Below are 27,940 nucleotides of genomic sequence, written 5' to 3'. Positions count from 1 at the left end.
CAAAGGTGTCACATTCATGGAGCAGGTGACTTTTGACAGCAACAGAAAGTTCAGTCTCCAAAGATGAGCACTGAGAATCCATTCCATCCACAGGAAAACAGGCCCAAGTCTAACAGCTGGGGCAGAATTATCATGGATCAGCCTCCAAACTGACCTCAGGGGACCTTGCAGATTTTTGATTGGCATTGATTGGTGTATGGATATGTTGTGATTGGTACCAGTGCCATGAGACTGGTGTTCTACTCACTGGAAGAGAAGGCAGCAGTGCAGGGCAATTCCTCCCAGTCAGTGCTGCCACTGCACCTCCATCTCCTGCTCTGTCCCTGATCCAGGAGCTCCTGATGGCAGGTGTGCAGCCTGGGGACAGAGAGGAACAGAGGAGGAGGAGTGGGCTGGAAATCAGCTCACAAAACTTCTTTTTCAGAAAAAACAGTCTTGTGAAAACGTGAGTTTTGTAAAAGTACACTGGGATTTGCCAACAGCTCCCTGTGTCCCAGGCACAATTCCAGGTGCTCTCCCAGGTCACAGGTGGACTGCCTGGCAGTGTCCAGGTCCCTGTGAGTGCAGAATGTGATGTGGGCTGCCCTAGGAGCCTGGCAGGCACAGGGAAGTGCCTTCAGTGATGTGCACTGGGGCAAGTCCTTGCACTGTGCCTGCTGCAGCCAAGTGAGACCTGAGCAGCCCCGGGACAGGGGACAGGGCTCTGTGCACACAGCCCGTGGGTGTGACGGGCTGGGGCTGTGTGCTGTGCCCACAGTGCCACCCACCCTGGGCTCTGCCAAGGCAGCAGAGCAGCCAAAGCTGGCTTCAGGTGGGACAGCAGCAGCCTGGCCCAGTCCTGCCGGCCTTACCCAGTCCCGGGGAGGGCTGGCAATGCCAGCAGGGTGTGAGGGAGGGACGGAGGCACACCCTGCTGGCAGTGCTGGCCGGGATGGCACCTCTGCTGTGCCCGGAGCAGCCTCGGTGCCTCAGCCATCTGTCACCGTGCTGCTCCCAGAGCCCGCCCCGGGTCCCGCAGGGCTCCTGGGCACTGCACTGCTGAGCAAAGCTGCAGCACAGCAGGAGCACCAGCAGCCTCCTGCAGGGCCACAACAAATGCCACACATGGCAGGAAACCCCTGAGCTGAGCAGCAGCCTGGGAAACCTGCAGGCATCAAAGGTGGCAGGGCAGGAGCCCAGCTCGAGGGCCTGGCCAGAGCAGGCATGGCATGACAGCAGATCACTGCAGCAGGGCAGCAGACTGCAGCTCAGTCTGTGCTGGGCCATCAGACACACAGGCAAATAAAACCTCTTGCATTTGTCACTGCTCAGCTTGGGAAAAACAGGGCAGAGCTATTCCAGGAACAGGCTGCTGTGTGAGGCAGGAATGGAGTGTCTGCTGGCCTGGGCTGCTGCTCACTGCCCTGGGCAGCCAGGGGGGCAGCAGGGGCTGGGGGGCCAGCCCAGCTCCAGCCCAGGCCACCCCCCTGCTCCCTGGGGTGCTTTGATTCCCTGTTCAAAGCTCTGCTGCAAAGGATCCTGCTGGGACACAGAGCCCTGCTCCAGGGTGCTGCAGGAGCAGCTGGCACAGGGGGCTGGAACGTGGGAGCTGTGTCTGAGAGGGCACTGCCCACAGGTGGCACACACTGCCCACAGGTGCCACAGTGTCCCACAGGTGGCACACACTGACCACAGGTACCACACACTGTCCCACGGGCGCCACACTGTCCCACAGGTGCCACAGTGTCCCACAGGTGCCACAGTGTCCCACAGGTACCACAGTGTCCCACAGGTACCACACAGTGTCCCACAGGTACCACAGTGTCCCACAGGTACCACACAGTGTCCCACGGGTGCCACACAGTGTCCCACAGGTGCCACACAGTGTCCCACGGGTGCCACACAGTGTCCCACAGGTACCACAGTGTCCCACAGGTGCCACACAGTGTCCCACAGGTGCCACACAGTGTCCCACAGGTACCACAGTGTCCCACAGGTGCCACACAGTGTCCCACAGGTACCACACAGTGTCCCACAGGTACCACAGTGTCCCACAGGTACCACAGTGTCCCACAGGTGCCACACAGTGTCCCACAGGTGCCACAGTGTCCCACAGGTGCCACAGTGTCCCACAGGTACCACACAGTGTCCCACAGGTGCCACAGTGTCCCACAGGTGCCACACAGTGTCCCACAGGTACCACACAGTGTCCCACAGGTACCACACACTGTCCCACAGGTACCACACACCCCAGGTCACCTCCCAGCTCTCGGCACCCTCTGTGCACAGCCCAGAGCACCAGAACAGGAATGGCTCCCAGTGCCAGAGGGCAGGGATGGATGGGAGATTGGGAATGGGGAATTGTTCCCTGGCAGGGTGGGCAGGCCCTGGCACAGGTGCCCAGAGCAGCTGGGGCTGCCCCTGGATCCCTGGCAGTGCCCAAGGCCAGGCTGGACACTGGGGCTGGGAGCACCTGGGACAGGGGAAGGTGTCCCTGCCATGGCAGGGGTGGCACTGGGGGGGATTTGAGGTTCCACCAACCCAAACCAGGCTGGGAATCTGTCATTATAAATAACATAAATAATTTCCCCCCTCTCTCATAACACATGTTTCCAATAAATTAATCCCATTCTTTAGATAAATATCAAAGTATTTTAAGGTCTAATGACAGAATTCAACACTGAGAGCTGAAAGAATCTTTGACATCTTCAAACCAGAAGTGAGCCCTCCCCAAGCTCTGTGGGAGCTCGTGTATAGGATTCCTTTCCAAAAGCAGAGTTTTCAATTGCCTTATCAATAAAACAGAAAAGAGCAGCAACTGCAAAAGCAATTTTCCCTGAATTAAATAGAAACATAAGAATATTTTTCCTCTTTAATTTTTTTCCTGTCTTTGTTTCCTTCAGCAGGAAGGAGTAGGAAAGGCACACAAGACAAATGCAGATTTGTCCAGCATTAACATCAATGCTGGAAAACAACACAGCCCAAAGCTTTCCAGCATGGCAATCTGAAGTTTGCATTTATGCCCATTCATTATACACTGCTCCATTATTTAGTATCTGATCTTTGCAAATCCTGCTTATCACTTTAGGGTCTGACACTGTCCCCGTTGTGAACACATCATTTGCTGTTGTTTATCATTCTGCTGGGCTTGAGTCTTTGGGTTGCTGGGTGCCTTCCTCTGGCTACATCTGAGCTAAAGCTGCTCAGCCATTTTTGATAAGAAGATTAGAAAGAAATATGCCCAGTTTTTATTTAATTTCATTGAGTTCCCTTTTTGAGAGCTCTGGTGTTCCTGTTCTGGGCAGCAGCCTTGCATGGGGCACAGAAGTTTCTGATGATCTGAAATCCTGTTAACATTTAGCCAAGCCCTGGGCTCCTGGTCCAGCAGGTCTAGGCTCAGCAAGCAGCTGGTGCTGCTGGGCTGTGAAAGGCTCAGGGCGCCGAGGGGAGCACAGACACCCCTCACCAGCACAGCCAGGGCGATGCCACCCAACAGAGACAAAACACAAACCAGCTCAGCTCCTCCTGCTTTTCACTGCTTCCCTTTCCCCACTGCAATAACATTCCTTCGGGCCGCTTTGACATCCAGAGCAGATCAGCTCCAATGAAACTCTCCAGACAAAGGCCTGGGTTTATTTCCCAGCATCACAAATTGGCTTGTTTACTGTTAAAACTCAACAAAACAAACACTAAGGAAGCTTGGTAGTTTCAGTCATAATATTTCATTACCTCTAGGAAGGAGAAACAAACATTTTGGCAGCTGTTCAACACCACATTAACATTTGTGGCAATATTTTAAGACATTTCAATTCAGTCAAAGCCTGAAAGCACTGTGTTCACATTCACAGTCTGAAGTGGGGAATTCAATGGCTTTAAAGCAGAAAAAGGAGGGAAAGGATACCCACAGAATTTCCAAATAGCTTGGAATACAGCTTGGGGACCAACATGTAATAAGGACAAAATGCAGCTAAGGAGTATTCAGTGGATATTTCTGATGGGCATTCCCTAAAAGCTGAGCTGCTGGTTGGAGTCAGGGAAAACACAGACAAGACAAAGCACAGCACAGGAAGGGACAAATAACTGCCATGAGGTGTGAGGAACCCCTCGTACAATGAGGAATACACAACTTAAAACCATATCAGAATACTCTCAGACCTGTCCAATTTAAAACTTGGACATGAGAGCTGCATTTCAAAACCTTGGTATTTTCCAGCTGTTTTTGGAGGCATAACCTTCATTTGCTGCATTTGTCTAATCATGAGTAGAGCAGGTAATGATTCCCAAACAGGAGATCTGAACATACCTTTAAGCACCTTGTTTCAGTCACAAGATAGAATAGAAAGGTTTGGGTTGGAAGGGACCCCAAATCCCCCCCAGTGCCACCCCTGCCATGGCAGGGACACCTTCCCCTGCCCCAGGCTGCTCCAGCCCCAGTGTCCAGCCTGGCCTTGGGCACTGCCAGGGATCCAGGGGCAGCCCCAGCTGCTCTGGGCACCTGTGCCAGGGCTGCCCACCCTGCCAGGGAGGAATGCCTATGGAGAATTTCCCCAGAGGCACCATCATATTGTGTTTGGTGGTTTGGTTTTTTTCTGCCTCCTTTTCCTCCTCAACATTCTCACAGAAATGTTTATTTTAGTGCCACTACTGCAAACCAGCTGGTCTGTGCTGGTCTTTTCTTTCCTTCCAGTAAAAAAAAGTCTTTGTTCCAGTTAATTACCCCATATTGGGACTTCTTGTCTTCCACTCCTAGGGTGAGAAGCTGCCCAAGGACATCCACAAAGCTGGTGAGAAGTCAGTGTGGAGGTCATGGCAAGGTGAGAACAAGTGTCACTTCTCAGAGTGGGCATCATTGTGGCGACCCTTCCTCCCTGCACTCCTCATCTGACCAGGGGCAAGCAATCCTCCCAAGAGGTGATAAATGCCTGTCACACAACCATCAACAGCAGATGGATGGGGAGCTCTCTCTGGCACAGCTGTCCTTCACTGCCCCCAGGAGAGACTGGTGTTTGTGACTGTGGGTCTGCATTTCCACTTCCCCTGCAACACCAACAAAAGGGCCACCTAATGAAAATGGTACAAATCCCACGTCAAAAAGCAACAACTGTTACATTTCTGAAGTTAAAGGAGTTTAGAGATTCACCCTGTGGTATCAGCTGGACCTTTCAGTTCATCTGAGCTGCAGCAAACAACATTAAGCTTCTGTACCATTCCCCTGCACAAAGTCAGGACCAAGAAACAGCATCTCAAGGTCTGACTGTTGCAATGAAGTCACATGAAGTGAAGGCAAATACAATTGTTATTAGATTGCCTCCATGAGCAGGGATCTCACTTGTAGCCAATTGCATGGGGAGCTTTAATCCTTCAGGCTAGAGAGCCAGCCAAAGCAGATCTGGCAGCTTCTGACACAATTTGTCAGGAATTGTTGACAGGACATTTTCTTCTGGATGCCAGTTCTGAGAGAGAAAAACACAAGCATGTTTTAAACCCAGAAAGAGGGGCTGGTGTTCCTTGGTATAAAATGTCACACGTGAGCACTGTCAGGGGCTCCACGCTTTGTGGGAAGAACAACCAAGGGCATTAGAGAATGCACAACTACACCAACTGCCCATGGAAGTGATTTAGTCCAGGATTTTTTCTTAAAAAAAATAAAATCCAGGAATTAAAGACCATAGTTGAGAATGTGCAGGTTGCCCAGAGAAGCTGTGGCTGCCCCATCCCTGGAAGTGTCCAAGGACAGGGGCTTGGAGCAACCTGGGGTAGGGGAAGGGAGCCCTGCCTAGGGCAGGGGGTGGGATGGGGTGAGCTTTGGTGTCCACCCAACCCATCCTGTGACTCCATGAAACACTGAATATGAGGGTGGAGGTCAGGCTGGCACTGTAAAGCAGGGCCACACCTGTCTGTCCTGAGGTCTGTCCCTGAGAACAGCCTCACCTGGGGCACACCTGGAGGTGTGAGCACCGTGCCATGGCCAAAGACACAGCCTGGCAATTCCCTTTTGGGCAAACAGGAAACACCTGGCTGGATGCCAAGCAGGGAAACTGAACACCTCCCACAGCTGGGGGTGCTGCTCCCACCTGGGCTCACTGGGGCAGCCCCCTGGATTGGGAACTCCCGAGCTGCCCAGACAGGAGCCTGCTGTGGGTGGCAGCCCCTGGGAGCTTGGAAGCTTCCATTTCCCCAGAAAGCCCAGAATTCCTAAAGGCCCGTGCTGTCCTGCAGTGCCAAATCGTGCTGCTGTTCACAGGAGCAGCTGCCTCCAACCCACAGCTAAGCTGGCCTGAATCTCCATGGGTTTTTTAAATGGGTTTTTGGTTGGTTGGTTGTTTGGTCAGCTTGTTTTGTCTTGGGCACAAGTTCTTAAAAAGCCCCTTACTGGGACATGGGGCAAGGCCCCTGCTCCTCAGCATGGATGCACGTCTGCTTTGAACAGACAGATGCCACTAAATGGGCCACTGCCTGACTTTAAGAAAAAGCAGGTGTGACTAGTCCTTACATCATGCTTTTCCTGGAACAGATTTTCTTTGAGGCTACTCAGGTAATTCAATCCTAATTCCAAGCAGTATTTGTGAAGCAGAGGGCAATATTCATGATGAATACAAATGGATCAATGGCAAGGAAGTGCTGGAAGAAGTATTGCTTTGTATTTGTTTACCCAAACAAAAAATATTTGAGTGTAATTTTATTTAAGGTTGCCTGAGAAAATACATTAGCATTGAAAGCAATGACATCACTCCATTAATTAAAGCAGGGATTATTTCAGCTCGTTTTGATCTCAGCATTGTGTTTAGGACTTTGTAGCACAATAGTAATGGTGAAGCAAGTTCACTGACATTTCAGGGAGAGAAAGTGGACTGGGAAAGATCCATAACTTAGGCAAATCATCTTAAAGCAGGACTTTCAGTGATCCTTTTTCAAATCTGGTTGTCCACTTCAAGCTCCTCACTGAAGCCTGACTTCTCTGCAGCATCAGCACAGTAACACAATACCACTCCTTTAACATGGCACTGAGATTTTATCCTAATGAGGCAGAAAGAAATAGCAGAGCAAAAGTCAATAAATACGTCCCTCCATAGCTTCATTTGACTTTCAGCAAGCCAGAGTCACGAGCTCCAGCCCCAAAGCAGCAGCCAGAACTAAAAGACTGAATTCTCAGAACGTATCTTATTAAACTGTAGCAGCATATGTCCTTAATTTCTTACTAAAACATTTGGTTAATCTAAATAAATGAATGGCACAAGGAGAAAAGCAAACAGACGTGTAAATGGAAAGAAAAACAACAGCAACTTAAAGGAGGCAGAAGTCACCAAAAAATTAAAGGGCTGAATTGCTCAAGTAGTGCCAGAAATAAAATGGCTCTTTCACACGATTAGGCAAGCATCACAGCACAGAGAAAATTAAGCAGGATCCAGATTTGATACTGCAAAAGGCTAAACCAAAACAAGCAACTGCAGGAGCTGCACTTACCTCAGCAGCGTGGGAGGCAGCAGGAGGGAGGGAGGGCTTTGATCACACCCGGGCCAAGGGAAGGGCCCCGTGTGCCCCCGGGCTGCTCTGGCACCTGCAGGGCTGCCAGGGGTGCCAGCCTGCCCTGCCACAGAGCTCAGACCTGGGCTCCAGGGTGGCTCCAGGGCTGCACGGGCTCTGCTCCTGCTCCCCTGGCACTGCAGGGCAGCACAGAACCACGGAATGGGCTGGAGGGACTTTAAATCCCACCCAGTGCCACCCCTGCCATGGCAGGGACACCTTCCCCTGTCCCAGGTGCTCCCAGCCCCAGTGTCCAGCCTGGCCTTGGGCACTGCCAGGGATCCAGGGGCAGCCCCAGCTGCTCTGGACACCCTGTGCCAGGGCCTGCCCACCCTGCCAGGGAACAATTCCCAATTCCCAATATCCCATCCAGCCCTGCCCTCTGGCACTGGGAGCCCTTCCCTGGGTCCTGTCCCTCCATCCCTTGTCCCCAGTCCCTCCCCAGCTCTCCTGGAGCCCTCCAGGCCCTGGCAGGGCTCTGAGCTCTCCCTGGAGCTGCTCCTGCCCAGGTGAGCATCCCCAGGTGTCCCAGCCTGGCTCCAGAGGGGCTCCAGCCCTGCAGCAGCTCCGGGGCCCCCTCTGGATCTCTCCAGCAGCTCCAGGTCCCTGTGCTTTGTCCCCGGGGCTGGGGCAGCTCTGCAGGTGGGCTCTCACCTGAGGGGGCAGAGGGACAGCATCCCCCACCCCACCCGGGGGCCCAGCCCAGCACGGGGGGAGCTCTGGGATCCAGGGCTGTGTTGGGGCCGTGCCCAGCACCCCCAGATCCTCCTTCCAGGGCTGCTCTCCATCAGCCCGTGCTGACTTGGGCTGGGGACTGCCCTGGCCAGGTGCAGAGCTTTGTGCTTGGCCTTGCTGGGCTCCAGGAGGTGCCCAGAGCCCCAGCTCTGCAGCCTGCCCAGGGCCCCCTGCATGCCCCATCCCTTCCCTCCGGGCTGTAGCCCAGGGTCACTGTCAGTGCCACTGTCCCCACCCCTGGGACACTGAACTGTGCCCATCCCAGCCCCTGAGGGTGCCACTGGGACACAGGGGCCTTGATCACACCTTGGTGAGTGACCATCCAGCCACCTCCATATCCACTGAGTGTTCCATCCACCAAATCCCTGTCTTCCAACACAATTTATTGCTTAACTGTGGTGGTGTTAAAAGACTTTGAACAGCTGGCTCCGAGTCATTACTATTAGCATCTTTAAAAATAGAATTGGCAGTATTTACAGAAACACTAATGATAGGAAAATATGTGAAATTTCCCTCTTATGTAATGTTTATTGAAAGAATTATGTGTTCTGTTAGAGGGACTTTTAAAAATAAACATAGGCTTTTCTCTGTAGGCTCTCTTCTCGATGCAGAAGGCATGTGAATTTTGGGAAGCACAGCAATATTCCTTTCATCATCTTAAACATGTTGCAATCACAGCCATTATAGCCAGGATAGGGCTTTTTAAGGAATTTAATATCATGGTCTCTTGCCCCCCTGTTTCTCTGCCCAAATCAGGAGTTTCTCACAGCGTTTGACTCCTTTGCAATTTTGTGATAATTGGTGGTGTTTTTGTTTAGAAACTGCTTCATCAGCTCCCTGAGACCAGATCACCATGAAGAACATGGTGCTGCTTCAGGCAGTTCTATTTCTGTTTACACTGGTTTTATTCAGGATAACTTCTCTGATACCAGGGAACCTGATCCTGATTTACAGCAACGAAAGGAGAAAATTGTAATCATTTTGTGCCACCAGAAACACGACAGAATGGGAACTGTGATAGCTCCTAGTAGGGCACAGCATAAGAAGGAAAACTCCAGGATCCGTGCTGCTTCATTGAAATGTGAGATTAGCAGTGGAAGTTTAAATATTATCTGCAGTTTCCCTCATCCTAATTTTGACACGATGTGAAATACTCAGCTCACGATGCTTGGGAATGAGAATGATCAGTCTTTCCTCAAAGAAGACTCATTCATCTGCAGAACTGAGGCATTTGAGAAAAGTGGGATGAAATAATAACTGATACAAATACTTTGATAAAATAATAATCCAGGAATTTAGTAAAGAACTTATTGGGCTTTATGGTGTTAAATGGATGCCCATTGACTTTGCCCATTGAATGTCAGTGGATTTTGATGATGGTTCTGCCTGGACAGACAGTGAGTTTGGCTCAGCATATGCAATTCTGTAGGGCTGGAGGTGGTTTCATGGCTGGTGAAGTGAAAGAAAACTCTTATCTCTCTGAATATGTGGGAAAAAGGGGAATACACAAAAGTAAAGGTGGATGGGAAAAGACAAACTGTCCCAAAGGTGCGAGTGGTGGCTGTGCCCTCTGGCAGGCTCTGCTCTCAGCCAGGTGGAGCCCTGCGGTGCCAGCTCCCCTGCCCAGGGCTGCAGTGACCCACCCAGGGCTGCCCTGACCCACCCAGGGCTGCTCTGACCCTCCCAGGGCTGCTCTGACCTACCCAGGGCTGCCCTGACCCACCCAGGGCTGCCCTGACCCACCCAGGGCTGCTCTGTCCCACCCAGGGCTGCTCTGACCCACCCAGGGGTGCCCTGACCCACCCGGGGCTGCCCTGACCCACCCGGGGCTGCCCTGACCCACCCGGGGCTGCCCTGACCCACCCAGGGCTGCTCTGACCCAGGGGTGCCCTGACCCACCCGGGGCTGCCCTGACCCTCCCGGGGCTGCCCTGACCCACCCGGGGCTGCCCTGACCCAGGGCTGCCCTGACCCACCCGGGGCTGCCCTGACCCACCCAGGGCTGCCCTGACCCACCCGGGGCTGCCCTGACCCACCCGGGGCTGCCCTGACCCACCCGGGGCTGCTCTGACCCACCCAGGGCTGCCCTGACCCTCCCGGGGCTGCCCTGACCCACCCGGGGCTGCCCTGACCCACCCGGGGCTGCCCTGACCCTCCCAGGGCTGCCCTGACCCACCCGGGGCTGCCCTGACCCACGCTCTGACCCAGGGCTGGTGCAGCACCGGAGGGAGCCTCGGAGCCCGGAGCTCCCCGCGCAGCCCCTCCGGGCCCCTCCCCGCACACCTGGCACACGGCGGTGCCCTCAGGCAGGGCTGGGCACTGCTCACCGCTGCCGCTCTGCTCTCCATGAGGTTCCCTGCTGCTTTCCCGAGGAGGAACAGAACCTTCTCGCAGCTCTCTGCCTGTTGTGATCTAAGCACACCACCCAATCTGCTGAGTGCTCCCAGCTGCCAGGACTGCCAGGCACGCAGAGTATCCCCAGGACTTGCACGGGGAAAATGCCTGATTGTGGCTTCAGAAAATGTAAACCACTAAACAAGACTGGAAAAAAGAAGAAAAACTGAAAAAAGGAGTAATGAACTCCAAGTGTTTTCAAGGACAGCCTGTTCCCAGTGACCCTCTGGCCACCCAAATTGCACATTTGGCCCTTAGAGGTGCAGTCACAGCTACAGCCAAAGATGTTTGAGGAATAAATTACTGTGAAAGTCAGCTTTTATTTAAACTCCCTCATTTCAAACACAAAGTGGTTCTCTGTTTCCCTGGAGACCGGGATATGTAAGAAGGCAGAATTTTCTCTCCATTTCCCTTTCCTACACTGGACCACTGTAGAGCAGGTTTTGGATTTCCCTTTTCCCCTCCTGCAGGACTGGCATCAATTATGACTGGTCATTTTCCTCAGGTGAGTGGAGTTGTGTCACAGGTGGGTGACCTGTGCTGAGACTCCTGGCATGCAGGTGCTGCTGAGGGGATCAAAATTCATCAAACTGGGTTTAAAATTGCTGTCAGACACGAGTGCCCAAGGAACAGAAAGGGAGCCACTTTTTGAGTTCTTGAAGTAGAAAATTATTACAATTGAAATGAATATATTTCTGCTATAATAATGAAGCACTTTAGAAAAACCAACAAAAACGTACAAGATCTTTTATTCATCTCTGACTCCTGTTTAGGAAGGTAAAACTACTTACTAAGGTGCTGAATGAAGAATAAATTGAGCGAACCCTGTATTGCACTGGCTGCCTCTGCACAGAGAAAGGAATTAGGAGATGGAGTGGAATGAAACCCCCCTCTGGCATGAGGACAAACACTTCCTCATGTCCCAATCCTATCTTGAAAATTCATTGGGAAACACTCTGACTCTGCTCAGGATTTCATTGTCCAGTATTAGTGGAGAATGAGAAAGAAATGACAACTGACTGGAGCTGTTAGACGGCATCTTTCATACTTTTCCCACAGAATGTAAAGGCAGGAGAAAGGAAGGAGGAAAGCTGATAGCTCAGAGATTCACAGTGTATTTAAACACAAACCTATACCTAAACAAAGCTAAAATTACTGCCTTGTATAAAAGTGTTCTATCTTTTTATTTGAGAGCAAATTCTTTCTGATTTTTCAAAGAAATACTCTTTGAGAACTATTCTTTGCCTTTGGAAAACTGTTCTTAAATGATACCTTTCCATTGTAATCCTTTTTCAACTTCCAGGCTCTTTGAAATAATGATTGCCTCCTCGCACACCTTCTGTGAGGAGCACAATAACTGACGTATCCATTTCAAAACATGCTGGGAAAGAAAACAGCATCAATTTTAAATGAAAACTTGGGAAACAGCATCTCAGGAACCACGAAAGTACTGCTGGTGTTACAGCGGTGGTCTGCTGTCTCCAGGGCTGTCCCTTGCCATGACGTTTCTGACACGGTCTGCTGGCACTGAGAGTTATTGCTGAGATGCTTTTGGTTAGCCATTCCACGAGACATTCCAGTTCAGCAAGCCACGGGAGCTCAAGTCACGGGCATGTTCCAGCTCCACAGACTCATGAGCTTCAGCAAGGCCAAGTGCTGGTGCTACGCCCGGAGGGGGGCAACCCCTGGTCTCAGTGCAGGCTGGGGTGCCCTGGGAGAAGGAGCTGGGGTGCTGGGTGAGAGCTGGCCATGCCCCAGCTCAGGAGCCAGAACCTGTGCTGGGCTGATCCCCCAGCGTGGGCAGCAGGGCAGGGGGGGATTCTGCCCCGCTCAGGTGAGACCGCACCTGCAGAGCTGCCTCCAGCCTGGGGAGGCCAGCACATCGGCTTTTTGGAGCAAGTCCACGGGAGGCCATGGAGATGGCTTGAGGGACGGAGCACCTGTCCCATGGGGAAGGGCTGAGAGAGCTGGGATTGGCCAGCATGGAAAACAAAAAGCCTTGTGGCGACCTAATCGCGGCGCTCCAGTGCCTGGAGGGGGCCTGCAAAAAGGATGGAGAGAGACTGGTTACGAGTGCCAGGACAAGGGGGGACGGCTTCTAGTGAGTTCCCGTATCGGTACTGAGCCCCAGGGACCGACGCAGGATGAGCGGAGTGCGCTGGCACAGACAGCGCCGAGGAAAGGCTGGGCCGCTCCTGCCCGCGCGGTCCGTGCTGCGAGATTCACATGGCGAGGCCGGGGACAGCGGGCCGGGGACAGCGGGCCGGGCGGGGCTCAGCGCGGGGAGCCGCGGGGGCCGGCACCGCGCCCCCGGCCCGGAGCGCCGCCCTCGGCACAGCCACAGCCGCGGCCCCGCGCCCGGGGATGCGGGCGGGGCCGGGAGGAGCATCCCGGCCCGCCCCGGTCCCGCCCCCGGTCCCGCTCCGCCCGGCCCGCCCCCGGCCCCGCTCTGCTCCACCCCACTGCCCGCATCCCCACTGCCCGCTCTGCCCGGCCCCGCTCCGCTCACACCGCCCCGCCCGCATCCCACCGGCCCGCCCTTGGCTCCCGGTCCCGCTCCACCCCCCTGCCCGCATCCCCCGGTCCCGGTCCCGGTCCCGCTCCACCCCACTGCCCGCATCCCCCGGCCCGCTCTGCCCGGCCCCGCTCCGCTCACACCGCCCCGCCCGCATCCCACCGGCCCGCCCTTGGCTCCCGGTCCCGCTCCACCTCCCTGCCTGCATCCCCCGGTCCCCGTCCCGCTCCACCCCCCTGCCCGCATCCCCCGGCCCGCCCCCGGCCCCCGGCCCCGCTCACCCCGCCCCGCCACCTCCCCCGGCCCCGCCGCCCGGCCCCGCCCGCCTCCCCCGGCCCCGCTCCGCTCCCCGCCGCTCGGTCCCCGCCCCGCCGCGCTGTGGCCGCCGCGGGCAGCGGGCGGGAGGCGGCGGCGCCGGGCGCTGCCATGCGGGCGGGCGGCGCCGGGGCGCGGGGCGGCTGAGGGCGGCGGCGGGGCCGGCCGCGGGAGCCGCCGGGCCGGCGGGGAGAGGCCGCAGGGCATGCCAGCCGCCTGCCCCGATGTTTCACTGGAGCAAGTGGAAGAAGAGGATGGGAGCGAGCGCCTCCTCCTCCAAGAGACCCGTCTTCGACGAGCGAGAGGACGGTGAGTGCGGACCGAGATGCTCCGGGGTGCCCGCCCTGCCCGGGATGCTCTGCCCTGCCCAGCCCGGGATGTCCAGCTCCGGGGCAGTGTGTCCTGCCCAGCCCGGGATGTCCAGCTCCGGGGCACTCTGGCCCGCCCTGCCCCGGCGGCGCCGTGGCCGCGGTGCCCCGGTTCCCAGCCCGGGGTGCCCTGTCCCGCGGTGCCCTGTCCCGGGATGTCCTGTCCCGGGGTGCCCTGTCCCGGGATGCCGAGCTGCCCCGCCCGGCCCTGGGGTCCCCCGGCGGTGCCCCCGGCGGAGCGGGCAGCGGGGGCCGTGTCCGGGTGCCGGGGTCCGGCCGGGCGGTGTCTCCCCACAGGACGCGGGGACGCTGCCCACGGACACCCCGCGGCCACGGGGCGGCCGCCGTTAAAACGGGGGTCTGGGGAGGGGGCGGCGAGGGGACAGCTCCGCAGCGAAGTTTCGGTCTGTGCACGGACAGCCCCGCTTGGGCCGAGGGAGGGCCAAGTGCCGCCGGCATCAGCACCGAGCCCTGCTGCCAGTGCAGACAGCTGCTCTGGGGCTTTCCCCAAAATACAAGCTGGGGGGAAAGTGGAATACCACCGTTGCATTAGAAATCTCGGGTGCAGGGTGAAATTTCAGAGGAGCAAAGGAAGGAAACTTTGACTGTGGGTGGGGGAAGAGTCAGGAGAGCCATGGGCCAGCAGCCGGGTGCCGCGTGGCCGGAGCACTCCTGAATGCTGCATTGGCCCTGTGGCACCAGCCGAGCACACACAGAAATCCCTGTGTGGGGGGGATGCTGGAATTGTGCACTGGATAAACCTGGAGTTCGATGTGTTAGTCTGGGTCTGACTGCAGTGATGTGAGGGTCGGGGTCTGCGGGGATTCCCTCAGTGAGGGGACCACACCTGTCTGTGCTGCTCTGGCAGCTGACGGGTTGAATTGAATCGGGCAAACTTTTCCTGGCACAAGAGCTGGTTGATTTCTCCAACGCGTTTTTATTAGCAATTCACACTGAGCAAGCCGAGTAAAGACACTTATATCAGAGGCTTCACTGCAATTACATTCTGAAAACAAAATTTCTTTCTGAGAGGCTTTTAATTCTGCCCTGAGCCTGTGTGCAGCCAAGCAGGGTGAGTGAGCTCTGCAGCTGAATGGCTGCTGGCAGGAGCCTGGGAACACCTCTCCAGGTACTCTCAATCAGCGCTTTTGCTCTGTCCCAATTATTGGCACAACGCTTCCTTGATGTCTCCTGCTTTTCCATAATTCCTTGTTAGAGTGTGCTCAGAGCAATTACAGTGTTGTTCCAGTGAACTCATATTTACTGTCATGGCACGGTTGCTATGGTGATCTCCTAAGACATCCCAATAACTTCCTTAGATAAAGAAGCCAGTTGATACTTGGGTTTGTGTGTGACATAATGTGAAGAGTTACTAGTGACAACAATATAATGAGAAATCAATTAAAAATATAAAAGGAAAAGACCATTTGGTATGTCAAATTTTGCCGATACGTGGTTCCTTGTGATGGATCTCTGCACAAGGATGAGCCTGACTGCTGAAATCCAGCAGATAATCCCTGTTAATTTTATCAGGGTGTATGTAACTAGAAGGTTAACGATTGTTGTAGTCACTAGTAACACAGCCAGTACTAAGATCACACTCCAAGTCGTTGCAGACCTTACAGACAAAGTCTGTCTCCCTGGGGACAGGTTTTGGGACTTCAAGGAGTGGCTGGCTCCTGTCCAGCGCTGTGGCTGGGGCAGCACGGGGGATGTCCTGGGGGTGAGCAGTGAAGTGTTTGCTCTCTCTGGTGTGAAACTCCTGCTCCAGAGGGTTCTCCGCTGCTTCCCTCTGTTAAGAATGGCCATTTCTCCTCAGCCTGCACCTGTGCAGCCCCAGCTGCTGTTGGATCTCCTCTGGACCAGTGCAGGAGCTCGTGTGTCACACCCCTCTCTGGGAGGCCACGGCTGCTGCTGTCCTTGGTGGGATGTGTGGGTTGAGCTCTCGGAGTCTGACTCCAAGGGTAAACTTGATGTTCCAGAGTATGTCCTAAGGACCTTCTCTCAACCCTCCCCACTTTTTCAGCTTTTTTTCTGGGCTTGTTCTTTGGCAGAGTGGAAGCTGGTGCTGGTTCAGCCTCTGTGTGGGGCTGGCTCCTGGTCCACCCAGGGCCAGGGCGGTGCCGAGCTGGGCTCTGGGGAGCTGTGCCCAAGGGAAGCTGTGCTGCTCCCTCCCTGCTTCCCTTCCCGGCTGCTGTGCCGTCCCCATCCCCCCCTGAGGAGCCTTCCCGTGGCTGTGGTGCCAGGTGAGGCCAGGTGTGCCTGTGCTGTGTGTTGGGCACAGCAGAGCTGCCCGACCCCTGCCTGCTGCAGCGTGCCCACCGTGCTCTCCCTGCTTGCCCACAGCCTGCCAGAGATTTCTGGGCATTTCCTGACTGGGGTTCACCTAACAGGAAAGCTGTGAGAGGACAGTGCCTGTGTGTTTGTGTGTGCTTCCAGGCAGCCCTGGCCTGGGGGAGATGGGTTTCTCTGGCTCTGGGAGCCGCTGCTCCAGCTGGTTCCAGTCCCACAGAAAAGCTGGCAAGCTGCACGTCCATCAGCTGGGAGGGAGCTGCAGCCTGTCCAGCTGGAGATGCTGCCCAGGGATGCCTTTGTGGGAGCTCGGTGCTGGCAAGGTGCATTGTACCCTCTTCGTGAACAGAGACAGTTAATGAGTGGAGGGGAAGGAGGGAAAACAAAGCAAGGAGAAAAGTATGGGGAGAGGAAAACAAGGCAAAAGAACAGAAGGGCTGCAGGGTGGAGCACCCGGAGTTGTGGTGTGCTGGACTAAGGTGGGCTCGGTGAGCTGGAGTGAATCGTGGTGGGCTTGTGGGTTCTGCATTACCACCGTGGGCTTTTCCATCAGGAAAAACACACCCTTGTCTGCAGGGACTTTTCAGGGTTTATTATTCATACCTGTAAGGATTTTTTAACACCTCCTCACTCGAGGAGTGTGATTGCTCTCCAGCCCAAGGGAAGGGTGGGCACTGCCTGTCAGCTGGCTGAGGCACGTCTCTGTGTGCAGGGCACGGGGCACTGGGATGTCTCACAGTGGTTTGGGAAAAGCCTCCAGGATCACTGAGTCCCAGCTGTGCCCACCAAGGGATCCCCATCTTGCCCCCAGCCCAGAGCCCTTAGTGCCACCTCCAGGGGACACCTGCAGGGATGGGCACTGCAACCCTGGGCAGTGCCAGTGCCTGAGCCCCCTTTCCATGGGGGAATTCCTGCTGTGCCCCCCCTGAGCCTGCCCTGGCCCAGCCTGAGGCCGTTCCCTCTGCTCCTGTATCCTGGGAGCAGAACCTGACCCTGGCTGTCCCCTCCTGGCAGGGAGCTGGAGAGCAAGAGGAGGCACAAAAGTCATGAGGCTTGCTTGTCATTTGGGCAGGAATTATGCTGTTGTTCTGGGAAACAGCCAAGCAGGTTTTTTTGACATCTCCCTCCTTTTTAGAAGAAAAAAAAAATACTATTTTTCTTTTAAATTTATTTTTTATGCTAGGGGAGGAAAACCTGTAATTGTGAAGCCAATGGGAATGTTTCAACCCAGATATCTGGAAAATGCTTAGCAGAGTTGTTGGGCTCGGGCACCAGGGCTGAGCAGGAGGAAATACAGGGCACACTTAGTGCTATTAGCATTGCCCACAGTTGTGTTACGTGAGAGAGGGGGGAAACCACAGCAAGATTTATCTCTCTATGCAATTGTGTCTGAAGAGGAATTTCAAGAGTGCATTTTGGATGTGGTTTCTCCTGAATCAAAGTGGTTTACTAAAAAAACTGTGTGTAAATATACATGAGAATCTGTGAAGCCATCTGCTGCTTTGTGCTGTGCCTCCCCTCGCTGACTCGAGGCGAGTGGTCCAGGTTCCTGTCGGTGTCCTGATGCTGAATTAGTTTTTTCTGCTGATGCACAAGGTTTTAATGGTGAAGCCCAGTGACTTTCATCACGATTAGTATTTTGTCTCAATCACTTTTCCCCCATTCCTTGCTTGACTCTGGCAGAATGCAGATGGTGTTTTGTAAGGGGGTCAGGTGCAGGCGCCTGTGTTTATCCTATTTGCATCAAAATCAACTTTTAAACGCGTTTCCAGCTCCATAGCTCATGGCTGGAGCTCTCCCAGTCGAGCAGCCTGACTGTGGGAAGTGTGTGCTCAGGGCCGGCCCGGGTCAGGTCAGGTGTCCGTGGGTGTCGTGTGCTGTGTCCCCTCTCGGGGAGCTCAGATAGCGCTGGGCAGAGGCACAGCCTGGGGTTTGGGGCCGGAAGGCAGCTGCAGGAGCTGGCAGCAGCAGCGCGGGATGTGCGGGGTGCGCGAGGTGCTCAGGTGTGCGGGTTCCTCGGGATGCTCGGGGTGTGCGGGTTCCTCGGGGTGCTCGGGGTGTGCGGGTTCCTCGGGGTGTGCGGGGTGCGCGGGGTGCTCGGGGTGCGCGGGTTCCTCGAGGTGCGTGAGTTCCTCGGGTTCCTCGGGGTGTGCGGGTTCCTCGGGATGCTCGGGGTGTGCGGGTTCCTCGGGTTCCTCGGGGTGTGCGGGTTCCTCGGGGTGTCCGGGTTCCTCGGGGTGTGCGGGGTGCTCAGGGTGTGCGGGTTCCTCGGGGTGTGCGGGGTGCTCAGGTGTGCGGGTTCCGCGGGGTGCTCGGGGTGTGCGGGTTCCGCGGGGTGTCCGGGTTCCTCGGGGTGTGCGGGGTGCTCGGGGTGTCCGGGTTCCGCGGGTTCCTCGGGGTGCTCAGGTGTGCGGGTTCCGCGGGATGCTCGCTGTGCCCTGCGGCCGCGCGTGTTGGTGGATGCGGGGCTGGGCGGGCCCCGAGAGCCGCTGGGCGAGCGGGCTCGGAGCTTCCGAGCGGGCAGCCCGGCTCCCTGAGGTGTGCCTGCGTGGAGGGCTCTGAGCGCCTCCCCGGTGTGCTCCTGCCGAAGGGCCCAGCTCCAGGACACGGGGGCTGCTCGCCCCGCGCTGCCCCCATCGCTCCATCCGCGGAGGAACGGGCGAGAGCCGCAGAGCCTGGGGAGCTGCTGAAACAGTGTCCATTTTCCCGGGGCACACTCCGGGAGCGGGCCCTGTGCGGTGCCCGCCGGGCCCCGGCTGCCCCCGCCCCCCGCAGCCGCCTCCTCGGAGCCAGCCCCGGCCGGGGCAGCTTCGGGCACTCCCGGACCCGCCGTCCTTGTCATCTGCACCCGCTCAGGGCTTCAGCCCTCGCAGGTCGGCGAGCTGTTTGTGCTCCTGCCTTTGCTTCCCTGTCCTGCTCCCGTGGCAGCGAGGTGTCCAGCGTTCTCCACGGCTCTCAGCAGCAGTTTTTGAGCTTGGCATTCCTCCCCATAACTTTTTGTTCCAGGGGTTGGGACCTTCAGGGAAACAAGGGCATGCTGCCAGACAGTGAGAGGTTTGGGGGAACAGGGGTGTGGAAGGATGGGGAGCAAAGCCTGATCTCCCTTGTTCCGTGTCCTTCACCTCTGGGGCACCCAAACCCTTCTGGCCAGGCTTGTGACAGGTCTGGGGACATCCTGCTGTGCTGCTGGGGGATGGATTCAAGGATCAGAAGTGTCTGTCTCTCTTCTGAGGTGATCAGTGCTGGTCTTGGGGCAGCCAGCATGGCCTGTCTGTGTCCCCTGGTCCCCTGAGCATTGTCCCTGCTGCTGCTGGTGCTGGCCATGCTCCTCCTGCCCCGGCTGCTCCTCACAGGACCCGACTGTCACCTCAGCTGGGCAGGGCTTGCAAGCCCTGGGCAGGAAACGTTGCCCTTTTATTGGAAATCTATGGTCTAGTGCCAGTTGTAAAATCCCAAATACTACTTATTTGGGGTCAGATACAGATGTGTTCACTTCCATGCTCTGCCCACCACTGACTAAAGTGTTCCCTGCTCAGACTGCAAGGAGAACTTTTCCCATAGCCTGACTTCCATGGCTGTGGGTTGGGAGCACAGATGCCTTCCCTGATATTTAAACACAAAGGAAAAAAGCCTTTCTGTATTATCAAAGTGGTAGCTAAGTAAGCAAGCGGGGGGAGGAGGGAGTGGGAACTGCAGGGAGGTGTCAGCAAAGCTGTGTTTAGCATCCTCAGCAGGGCTTTGTTCCGGCTGCCCCTGGATCGGGGGTGCTTTGCCCAGGGACTGGCTCCCTCCGTGGCTCTCTGTCCCCGGCAGAGCCACTGCCCCTCATTCCTGCCAGGCACGGAAACTTTCCTGGCATCAGGCTTTGCAGTGTGTCATTAAAGCAGAAATAGGTTAAATCCTGGGATTCAGCACTTGGAGCCATGGAGGTGTGTGGTACCACGGGCAGTACCGGGTGAGTGGCTCTGAGCTGTTCCACGACTGTGCTGTCCCTCTCCCCCCTGCTGGCTGCCGGCCCTTCAGTAGTGCTGGCTCAAGTGCCAAGAAAAGGCATTCTCGAGGGGCTCATTGTCTGTGGGAGATCTGAGCAGCGAGATGGGGGTGAAATGAGTCCTCAGGGCAGCCCAGACTGTTCCACAGAGCTGGAGTAGCAAAGAAACAAACACAGCAGCAGTCTGAGGGACGTTTGATGGCTAGGGAGGGACAAGGGCAGTCAAGGAAAAGTCACTGGAAGTACCATTCGAGTGAAATATTAAATCACATCAATACTTGGTGTATTCAGTGGGGGCCACAGTCCTCATGACTAGCTTGGAATGGGCTTCCTGTGATTTGGGAATAACATGCAGGAGCACGTGGCTGGGGATCTGCCCACCTTCCCCCAGGTCCCCAGGGCTGGCGTGGTGACCTTCCCAGCAGGGCTGGCACTCCAGTGGCTGCAGCTGTGCTTTCTGGGCCGCAGGTGCCAGGACGTGGGGCTGGTGGAGAGAGCAGCAGGGCAGCTGTGGCTGGAGAGCCGTGCTGTCAGTGCTGGCTGCGGGGCAGCACAAGGTCACCCACCTTGGGCCGTGCCTGCTGGAATGGCAGCGAGCAGCACTCGGCAAGGAAAACCTCCCCAGGAGTGAGAAAAGCTGCTCTGTCTGCAGTGTGGTGCTCTCACCATCTCAGGCTGGGGTGCTGAAGGGTGGAGCAGCTGGCTGGGCTCTCGGTGTGTCGCATCAGGGCAGGAGGGCTGAGGAGCTGGGGTGTGCCCACGGGCCCACACGGGCTGGGGAGAGCCTGCATTTCCTTCTGACATTGCTTTATTCCTTGTGGGAATGCCTGGAATGGGCCTGGCTGACCCACAGTGGTGGTGTGCCCTGGGTCAGGGCCTGGCTCTGCACCCCCTGTGCCCACCGGGCTCGGGCAGGGCGCGTGGCTGAGCCCGTGGTCCATGAGCCCGGCGTGTACAGGCAGGTCTGGCTTCTCCTGCTGCTTTCAGTGGAGCTGCTCTCCAGTTTGGAAGGCAGGGTCCCTCAGCAGGCTGCGGAGCCTCTCCTGGCTGTGGGGGCTGTTGGGGTGCAGTGTCCACAGCTGCCTGCACACCCTGTCCCGACCACCCCGTGAATCCCCTCTGACAGCCATGGATCACAGCTGCCTGTGCTGGGCTCCCAGGGCTGGCAGGGGGTCCCTCCCAGCTGTGGGGGGTGCCAGCACCTGCACAGGTGTGTGCCAGGGAGGGGATCCAGGCTGGCTGGGCCTGGCTTGGTGCTTGTCTCCTGAACTGGTGTCGGGACAGCCTGAGAGCAGCTCAGCTGCTCTGCACAAGAGAAGAGAAATGTCAGTGTCCTCGTTCCCTCTGCCACTGTTCTTCAGGAATTAAATTGCTTGCAGTGACAGTTACGGAAAATTAAAAGTGCTTGGGATGTGTGGGCACAGCCGTCTCTGAGCACTGCCAGGCAATGAGGTGTGACAGTGTGACAGTGTGCCAGTGTTGATGTGTTCATTTACATCTCAGGTGCTGTTCAGGGCTCCCCCAGTACCTGGGAGTGCTGAGGACGTGCAGGCACAGAATGATGCTCAGAATTATGGGGCTTGCTGGTTTGCCTGTGCCCATGAATCCTTACAGGCCCATGGTTAGCCCTGCTGCGTAATTAAATTAAATGAAATTAAACTGCAATGTCCTGTCTTTATAGCTTTGCTGATGTTTCTGGAAGCTGATCAATTTCATCTATTAGTCCAGAAAATATCTTAACTTGCTTCTAGTGGCTCCAGCAAAGAGCTGGTGGGCTCCTAAGGCTGATGATGCCTGAGTGACTTCCAGGGTAACCTGCAAAGGGCTGTCCCAGCACAGAGTTACCTTATTGTCCAAGTTTGCATTTGGCTACAAGCTGAGCTGTCCAAAGATACAAGTGGTATTTTGTATTTCCGTGGATAATGTGTGCATTGGGGCACTGAGGAAGGGCCCAGCGTGGCTCTGGAGCAGAGTGGGGAGGGCAGGAGTGAGGCTGTGGGAGCACAGAAGGTTCTGCTGTGCTGCTTTGGGTCTCCATTCCTGCCTCAGCTGTCTTTGCTCAGGAAAAAGGAGCTCTTTCTCCTTTTCATTATTCTCCTGACCATAACCCCGTCCTACCCTCCGACAGAGAAAGTGCACAGCTCAGCAAAAGTTGCCATCGCTGCTTAAAATACTGGGGTGTGATTTGTGTCCTGGGATTTTAGAGAGATCACCTGGTGGCAACAAAAGGCCATCATATGGGTATTTTGGACATCCAGGGTGGGAAAGAAAAGCAAGGGAAAAGGGAAACTCAGTAGAAACTGGGAAGAGACTTGGACTGAGAATAACCTGTTGGAGAGTTTGGGAACCCAGGAGCTGAGACACTTCCAGCACCAGCAGAGAGTAGCCTTGGTGTGTAGGCATGGCAGTTTGCAGAAGGCACGAGCTGGTTCCCTGCAGAATTCCCATATTCTCAATTCTGGTGTCTGGCAAAGGTCGGAAGGGTGGGCTGGGCAGGCTTGGGCTGAAGCTCAGGTTCCTGCTCTGAGCAGCCACGTCTCTGTGAGGATTGGGAGAAACATTTCTGGGTGAGGGTGAATCTGCTCTGGGCCCTGCTGCTGGCTGGACAGCACTTCACCCACACACTCAGAGTTCCACTGTCAGAAGGACGTGGGATATGGGATGTGGGATGTGGGACGTGGGATATGGGATGTGGGATGGAGGATATGGGATGTGGGATGTGGGATGTGGGATGGAGGATATGGGATGTGGGATGTGGGATGTGGGATATGGGATGTAGGATGTGGGATATGGGATGTAGGATGTGGGACGTGGCATGTGGGATGTAGGATATGAGATGTAGGATATGGGATGTGGGACGTGAGATATGGGATGTGGGATATGGGATGTAGGATGTGGGATGTAGGATGTGGGATATAGGATGTGAGATGTAGGTCACCTCCTGTGTGGGAGATGTGGCACGTTAGACTGCCCTGTGAGACAAGTGTCAGAGCCCACGGGAGAGCCACACACTGCACCTTGGCTTTTTGTGCACTGGTTCCAGTCTTAATGGGAACTGGCAGGCAAGACCAGCCAGCAGGGAACACAGAAAATGATACACATTATGTTTGGATTGTTTGCACTGTTGGAGAACGTGCTTTATGCTTCACAGAAAATAGGGCCAAAGCTTGGTCCCAAATAATTTGCACTCTAAAGGCTCAATGCTGCATGTGGTGAGCACATGAATAATTCATACTCATGCAAACAGGCCCCATAATTTCATATTCACGCCTGATTGTAGATTTGCTCAGAACTTTGAACTGGCATGGATTAGTGGCTCTTCCAGCACTGAAGAGGCTTGGCAGGACCTTGAGCACAGGATGAACAATCCCTTCTCCGGGCAGGGCTGGTTGTGTGCCTCCTGTCAGCCCTGCTGGGGTGGGCTGGCCAGTGGCTCTGTCAGGGTGCAGAGCCTGGTGCCTCGGGTGCCTGCTGAGCCTGGCTGGGTTCCTGCCATGCCCTGCTTCTCCTGCAGCCAGCACGGAGGAGTGGGGAGCGCTGCCGTGGGTGCAGGCTGTGGCTGTGAGCTCGGCACAGAGCTCTGAGCTCCCCGCAGTGCAGAGCCATGGGGCAGCTGCAGCAGCTGTCAGCTCTGCTCCAGCACCAGCACGGGGCTTTGCTGGCATCCCTCGGGAGTGCCCTGAGAGCAGGGACAGCCCAGGAGCTCTGTGGCCCCTCTGGTGCAGTGTGGGACGAGCTGCTCTGCTCCGCTGGGTTTTATTCCATGTGAAATGCCACAGCAGGAGCATCCCGAGCAGGTGTCAAAACAAGCACAGCTGCAGCGAGGCAAACTTAGGGATTGATTAATGAATAGTTTCAGCCTGTTGTGTGTTCCTCTACATGGCTTTCTGATGTAAAGATCAATCTGTGAATTTATTTTAAAAATAGCAGGTTTCTTTTAACTAGAACAAATTGCCTCTGTTTACCAAAAGCTGAGTAACATCAACAAACAGTTCAGTCTGTGTTGCCCCTCAGTGCTGCTTGGGAAATCATTTGAGTTCGTGCTTCTTCTGGCCTTGGTTTGGATTTTTCCATGCTCTTAGCTTGGCATCTCCGAAGGCGCCCCTGCCTCCCCCGCGGCTCTCCAGAGGCCACTCTGCTCCTCCTGCTCTGTGCTGAGTGGGGTTTTTCCACTGCCAGCTCTGCTCCTGCTCTCCTGCCGAGCTGCCCGGGGTCATTCCCTGGGGGCTGCTCTGCCCGTGTCCCAGGGTGGGTGGCAGTGGGTGCCCAGGGTCAGTGCTGGCATGCTGAGCTGGCACGGCCCCGTCTGTGCCCCGAGGAGCCGTGCAGGGGGAGCAGGGGCTCTGCCAAGGGCCAGCCCTGTGCCCTGCAGCCCCCACGGTGCCCAGCCCAGTGCAGGGGGCAGTGCCCCTGCTCCCCGTGCTGCTGCCAGGCCTGGCTCCCCCTCCCTGGGGGGATCTCTGCCAGGAGATGTTCCTTCTCTCCAGAGCTAGAGCACATCCCTGTGCTCCAGAGAATTTCTGTCACGGAAGTAGGATGTCTGCTTTCCCCAGAGAATTTGGGCTTGGTGAATAATTCTGTTTGACATCTGCTGTGAATTTGGGTCTGCTCTCTTCTGGTGGAGCTGAAATGAATCCTGGGTGGCTGTGGCCACCCATGCTGCAGGTGCAGGTGGGCCAGCCCAGTCCCTGTGAGCTTGGGTGAGGGCTGCCCATGGAGTGAATTTGTTCTGACACCTCCAGAAGAAGGAACAGGCTTGTTGTTGACTACAGGGAGCACCAAAGGGGGTCACTGCTCCCACCTGGGGTCAAGCAAAATATCTTCAGGTACTCACACTCTCTTGTGGTTCCTTTTTCCTCCCCAGATTTACTGTCATTGCCAGCATGTATCAATGATACCCTCTCATTCACGCTGTCTTGCTCCTAATTTTTCCTTCTTTGCTGAAAAGAGCCTCTTCCATTGACAGAGCTTTGGGCAATGCCTGCCCAGCTCAATGAGTGGCAGAAGACAGACCTGCATGTGGGGACATTGGGGTCCCAGAGACACCAGAGCCCTGTTGGTGCTGCCTTGGTGTTGGTGCTCACCAGCCTTGGGCCCTGCAGCTCCTGGAGCTGCTGCTGGTGCTCAGCCTGCCCTGGGGTCCCTCCTGAGCCCCTGGTGAGCTGCTGCCCCCGTGCCTGCCCTCGTCAGTGGGTTTGTGAGAGGAGGGAGGGCCAGGGGAGCAGCGTTTCCACAGCCCTTCAGCTGCTGCTGCAGCAGCTCTGCGAGCAGCACATCCCTGCTCCCAGCCAGAGGTATTTTGGGAGCATGTCTGCTGCTCACGAGCCTCTGGGACAAAGATAGGACCATGTGCCTGAAATAGCACCCTGGAGCCTGCACACCCCACCAGTGGCTGCTCTCGAGAGGGAAATCCAGAGTTTGTTTTCAAGCCATCATCGCTGTGTTGACAAGGCTGTCGTGAGGAAAACGGTCTCAGCTGGGAATGTCTGAATTAACTGCCCGTGCACACCCTCAGTGCACACTGCTCCCTGCCCAGAGCGGGCACACAAAGGGCTCTGCCTCTTGAACAGGGCTTCCACACGCAATCCCAGAGTCACTGGGGCTGGAAAAGCCCTCCCAGCCCAGGGAGTCCCAGCTGTGCCCCATCCGTGTCCCCAGCCCAGAGCCCTGAGTGCCACCTCCAGGGATTCCCTGGGCACCTCCAGGAGTGGGCACTCCAGCCCTCCCTGGGCAGTGCCAGTGCCTGAGCCCCCTTTGCAGCCATGGAGGAGCTCGAGGTGGGGGTGTGCAGTCACCAACGTGCACGTGTGGGAAACCACAACCCCAAGCAGAAATCACTTTATTTTCATGTGCTGATCCACCCCGTCGCCAGGAAATGAGCCTAGCTGCCAGTTCAGCTCTTTTTCAGGAGACTTTTTTCTGTTCTTTTTGATTTGCTCTTTGGTGCTCCAGTGGTGTGAAATGCTGCAGCAGAGACCATCCTTCAGTGCAGTGTGTGCAGCAGTGCTGGAGTGCTAGAAAACAAGGAAATGGCATTTCCAGATGCAGTGTGTCTGCTGTTGCGTCTCTTGCAGCTCAAATGCAACATGGCTGGTGCACAGTTTCACTTTTTGGTGTATTTTCCCAGTGCTCTGGTAGCTGTCACCAGCCCCAGCAGGAGGAACAAGACTGTCTTTCATGACCCACAATGAATTTGCTGGCGTGGCAAGTAGTAAAAGCCTCTTTTGAGGGAAAACCAGAAGCAGCTGATTGTAGAAAATATTCTTGGGCTCTCTGTGTTACAAAGAGTTGTTGTCCTGGGACTGTTACACATTGTAGGAAACTGCAGTGGTTCTGGATGGATTTGGGAAAGTGATGATCAGGAGACATAAAAGAAATGATATCAAAGAGAATGAGGTAGGTTGTTCCCCAAAGACCTGTGTTTGTCTCAGACCTCTTAAACCCTGTCGTGTAATTAAAAAAAAAAAGGGAATGCTGATTTCTGTCTTGTTATCCGTGGTTTTTAAGTTCTCCCTTAAGAATGCTTGTGTGTGGTCCATCACACACTGGTTGTTGCTGTGAGCCCAGCAGTTTTGTCACAATACCTTGCTGTTTGTTGCTGCCTAGAACACAAAGTTTATCAAGATGTGGGTGGCCCCTTCTCCTCTCTGCCCTGAGCAGCTTTTGTGGCTCTCCTTGGGTGCACAGAAAAACCTGCCAGGCCTGAGGGCTTCAGTTACCTGTGGTGACTGGATTTAATGTGGCTCTTTCCTGGAAAAGTGTTCCTAATTATTAATATTGCCATTTTCTCTATTAATTAATGTTTTAAGTCTTCCAAGTACGGGGTCAGGGCCTTCCCAAGCGCTGTGGTACTGGAGTTAGCCATGGTCTGTACTCTTTGAGTGTCCTTGTCAGCTGTTTCCTGATCTTTCAGTACAAAGCCCTGTTGTTTTCCCTTCTCCCTTCTCTGCAGGACGCACTTGTGTGGTTGCAGGAGGGTGGGATAAGGTTACAGCAAGAAAAAGTGCATTGGATTTCACGTTAGCAACTGGTGCATCTCCAGGATGACTCGTGCTGCTCGTTCCTCTCTGTGTTTCCATGGCAACGGGAAGGGCTGGTCGGGGGTGAGGGCAGGGTCCCCTCTGCCCCCCCGGCCTGGCACTGGGGACAGGCTGGGCTGTCCCTCGGCAGCTCCAGCCCTGCTCTGCCCCTCTGTGCACAGCTCCTTCTGCTCTGGTTTTCCCTGAGCAGCCCCCGTTCACCTGTGTGCCTCACCTGCTCCAGGTGAGCTCCCCGAGCCAGCCCAGCCCCTCTCCAGGTGTGCTCCTGCCAGGGAGGGGCTCCTGCTGTGCTGGTGTCACCGTGACCAGGCGGACTGTCCCCACTGCCCTGTCAGCCTGGCGTGCTGCTGCAGCCCTGAGACCCAGCTGGAGGCTGCTCTGCTCTGGCTCTCCTGGAGCCTGCTCCCCGCAGGCCCGGGGCTCGCTTCCCCGCCGTGGCTGCTGCCATGTACAGAAATATCTGCTGTTTCCAGATCTGCCTGTGAGAGTCACAGAGCACAGAGAGCACAGCAGCAGCAGCTGCTTTCAGGCTGGGAGCGGTGCAGAGCAGGCAGGGAGGCTGTGCCCTGGCTGGGGCTCGCTGCTCCTCTCTCTGCTCAGTGCCCCAGGTCCCCCCTGCGTGTCTGTGCCTGCCCTGGGTGCCTGGCCCGGGCTTGGAGCAAAGCACAGCGTTGTCAGGCTTGGAAAGGAGCAGGAAGGTGAGCAAGGCTGCTGACATTGCCGTGGGGCACGGATGTGGCCCTGCCACAGGCAGGCAGGAGCAGGGCCGTGTCCCAGGGGGAGCTGAC

General features: G+C 55.9%; 1 protein-coding gene across 2 annotated transcripts in view; it reads left to right on the top strand.

Annotated features, from left to right (window-relative positions):
* The first annotated feature begins 13,615 nt into the window (after positions 1–13,615).
* The window catches only part of STK32C (serine/threonine kinase 32C), a 69,700-nt gene continuing 55,375 nt past the window's right edge, over positions 13,616–27,940 (top strand). For both annotated transcript variants that reach the window (XM_059852257.1, XM_059852256.1), the window contains exon 1: positions 13,616–13,770. Coding sequence is in view for 1 of the 2 variants with exons in the window: in XM_059852256.1 (XP_059708239.1) it covers positions 13,686–13,770 (85 nt within the window). In the remaining variant the exon portion in view is untranslated. The remainder of the gene's footprint in view (positions 13,771–27,940) is intronic.

Source organism: Haemorhous mexicanus, chromosome 7 (assembly GCF_027477595.1).
Source record: "Haemorhous mexicanus isolate bHaeMex1 chromosome 7, bHaeMex1.pri, whole genome shotgun sequence".
Classification (NCBI taxonomy): domain Eukaryota; kingdom Metazoa; phylum Chordata; class Aves; order Passeriformes; family Fringillidae; genus Haemorhous; species Haemorhous mexicanus.
The sequence above is the reverse complement of the archived record's forward strand: the minus strand, read 5'-3'. Positions and strand labels throughout refer to the sequence as shown.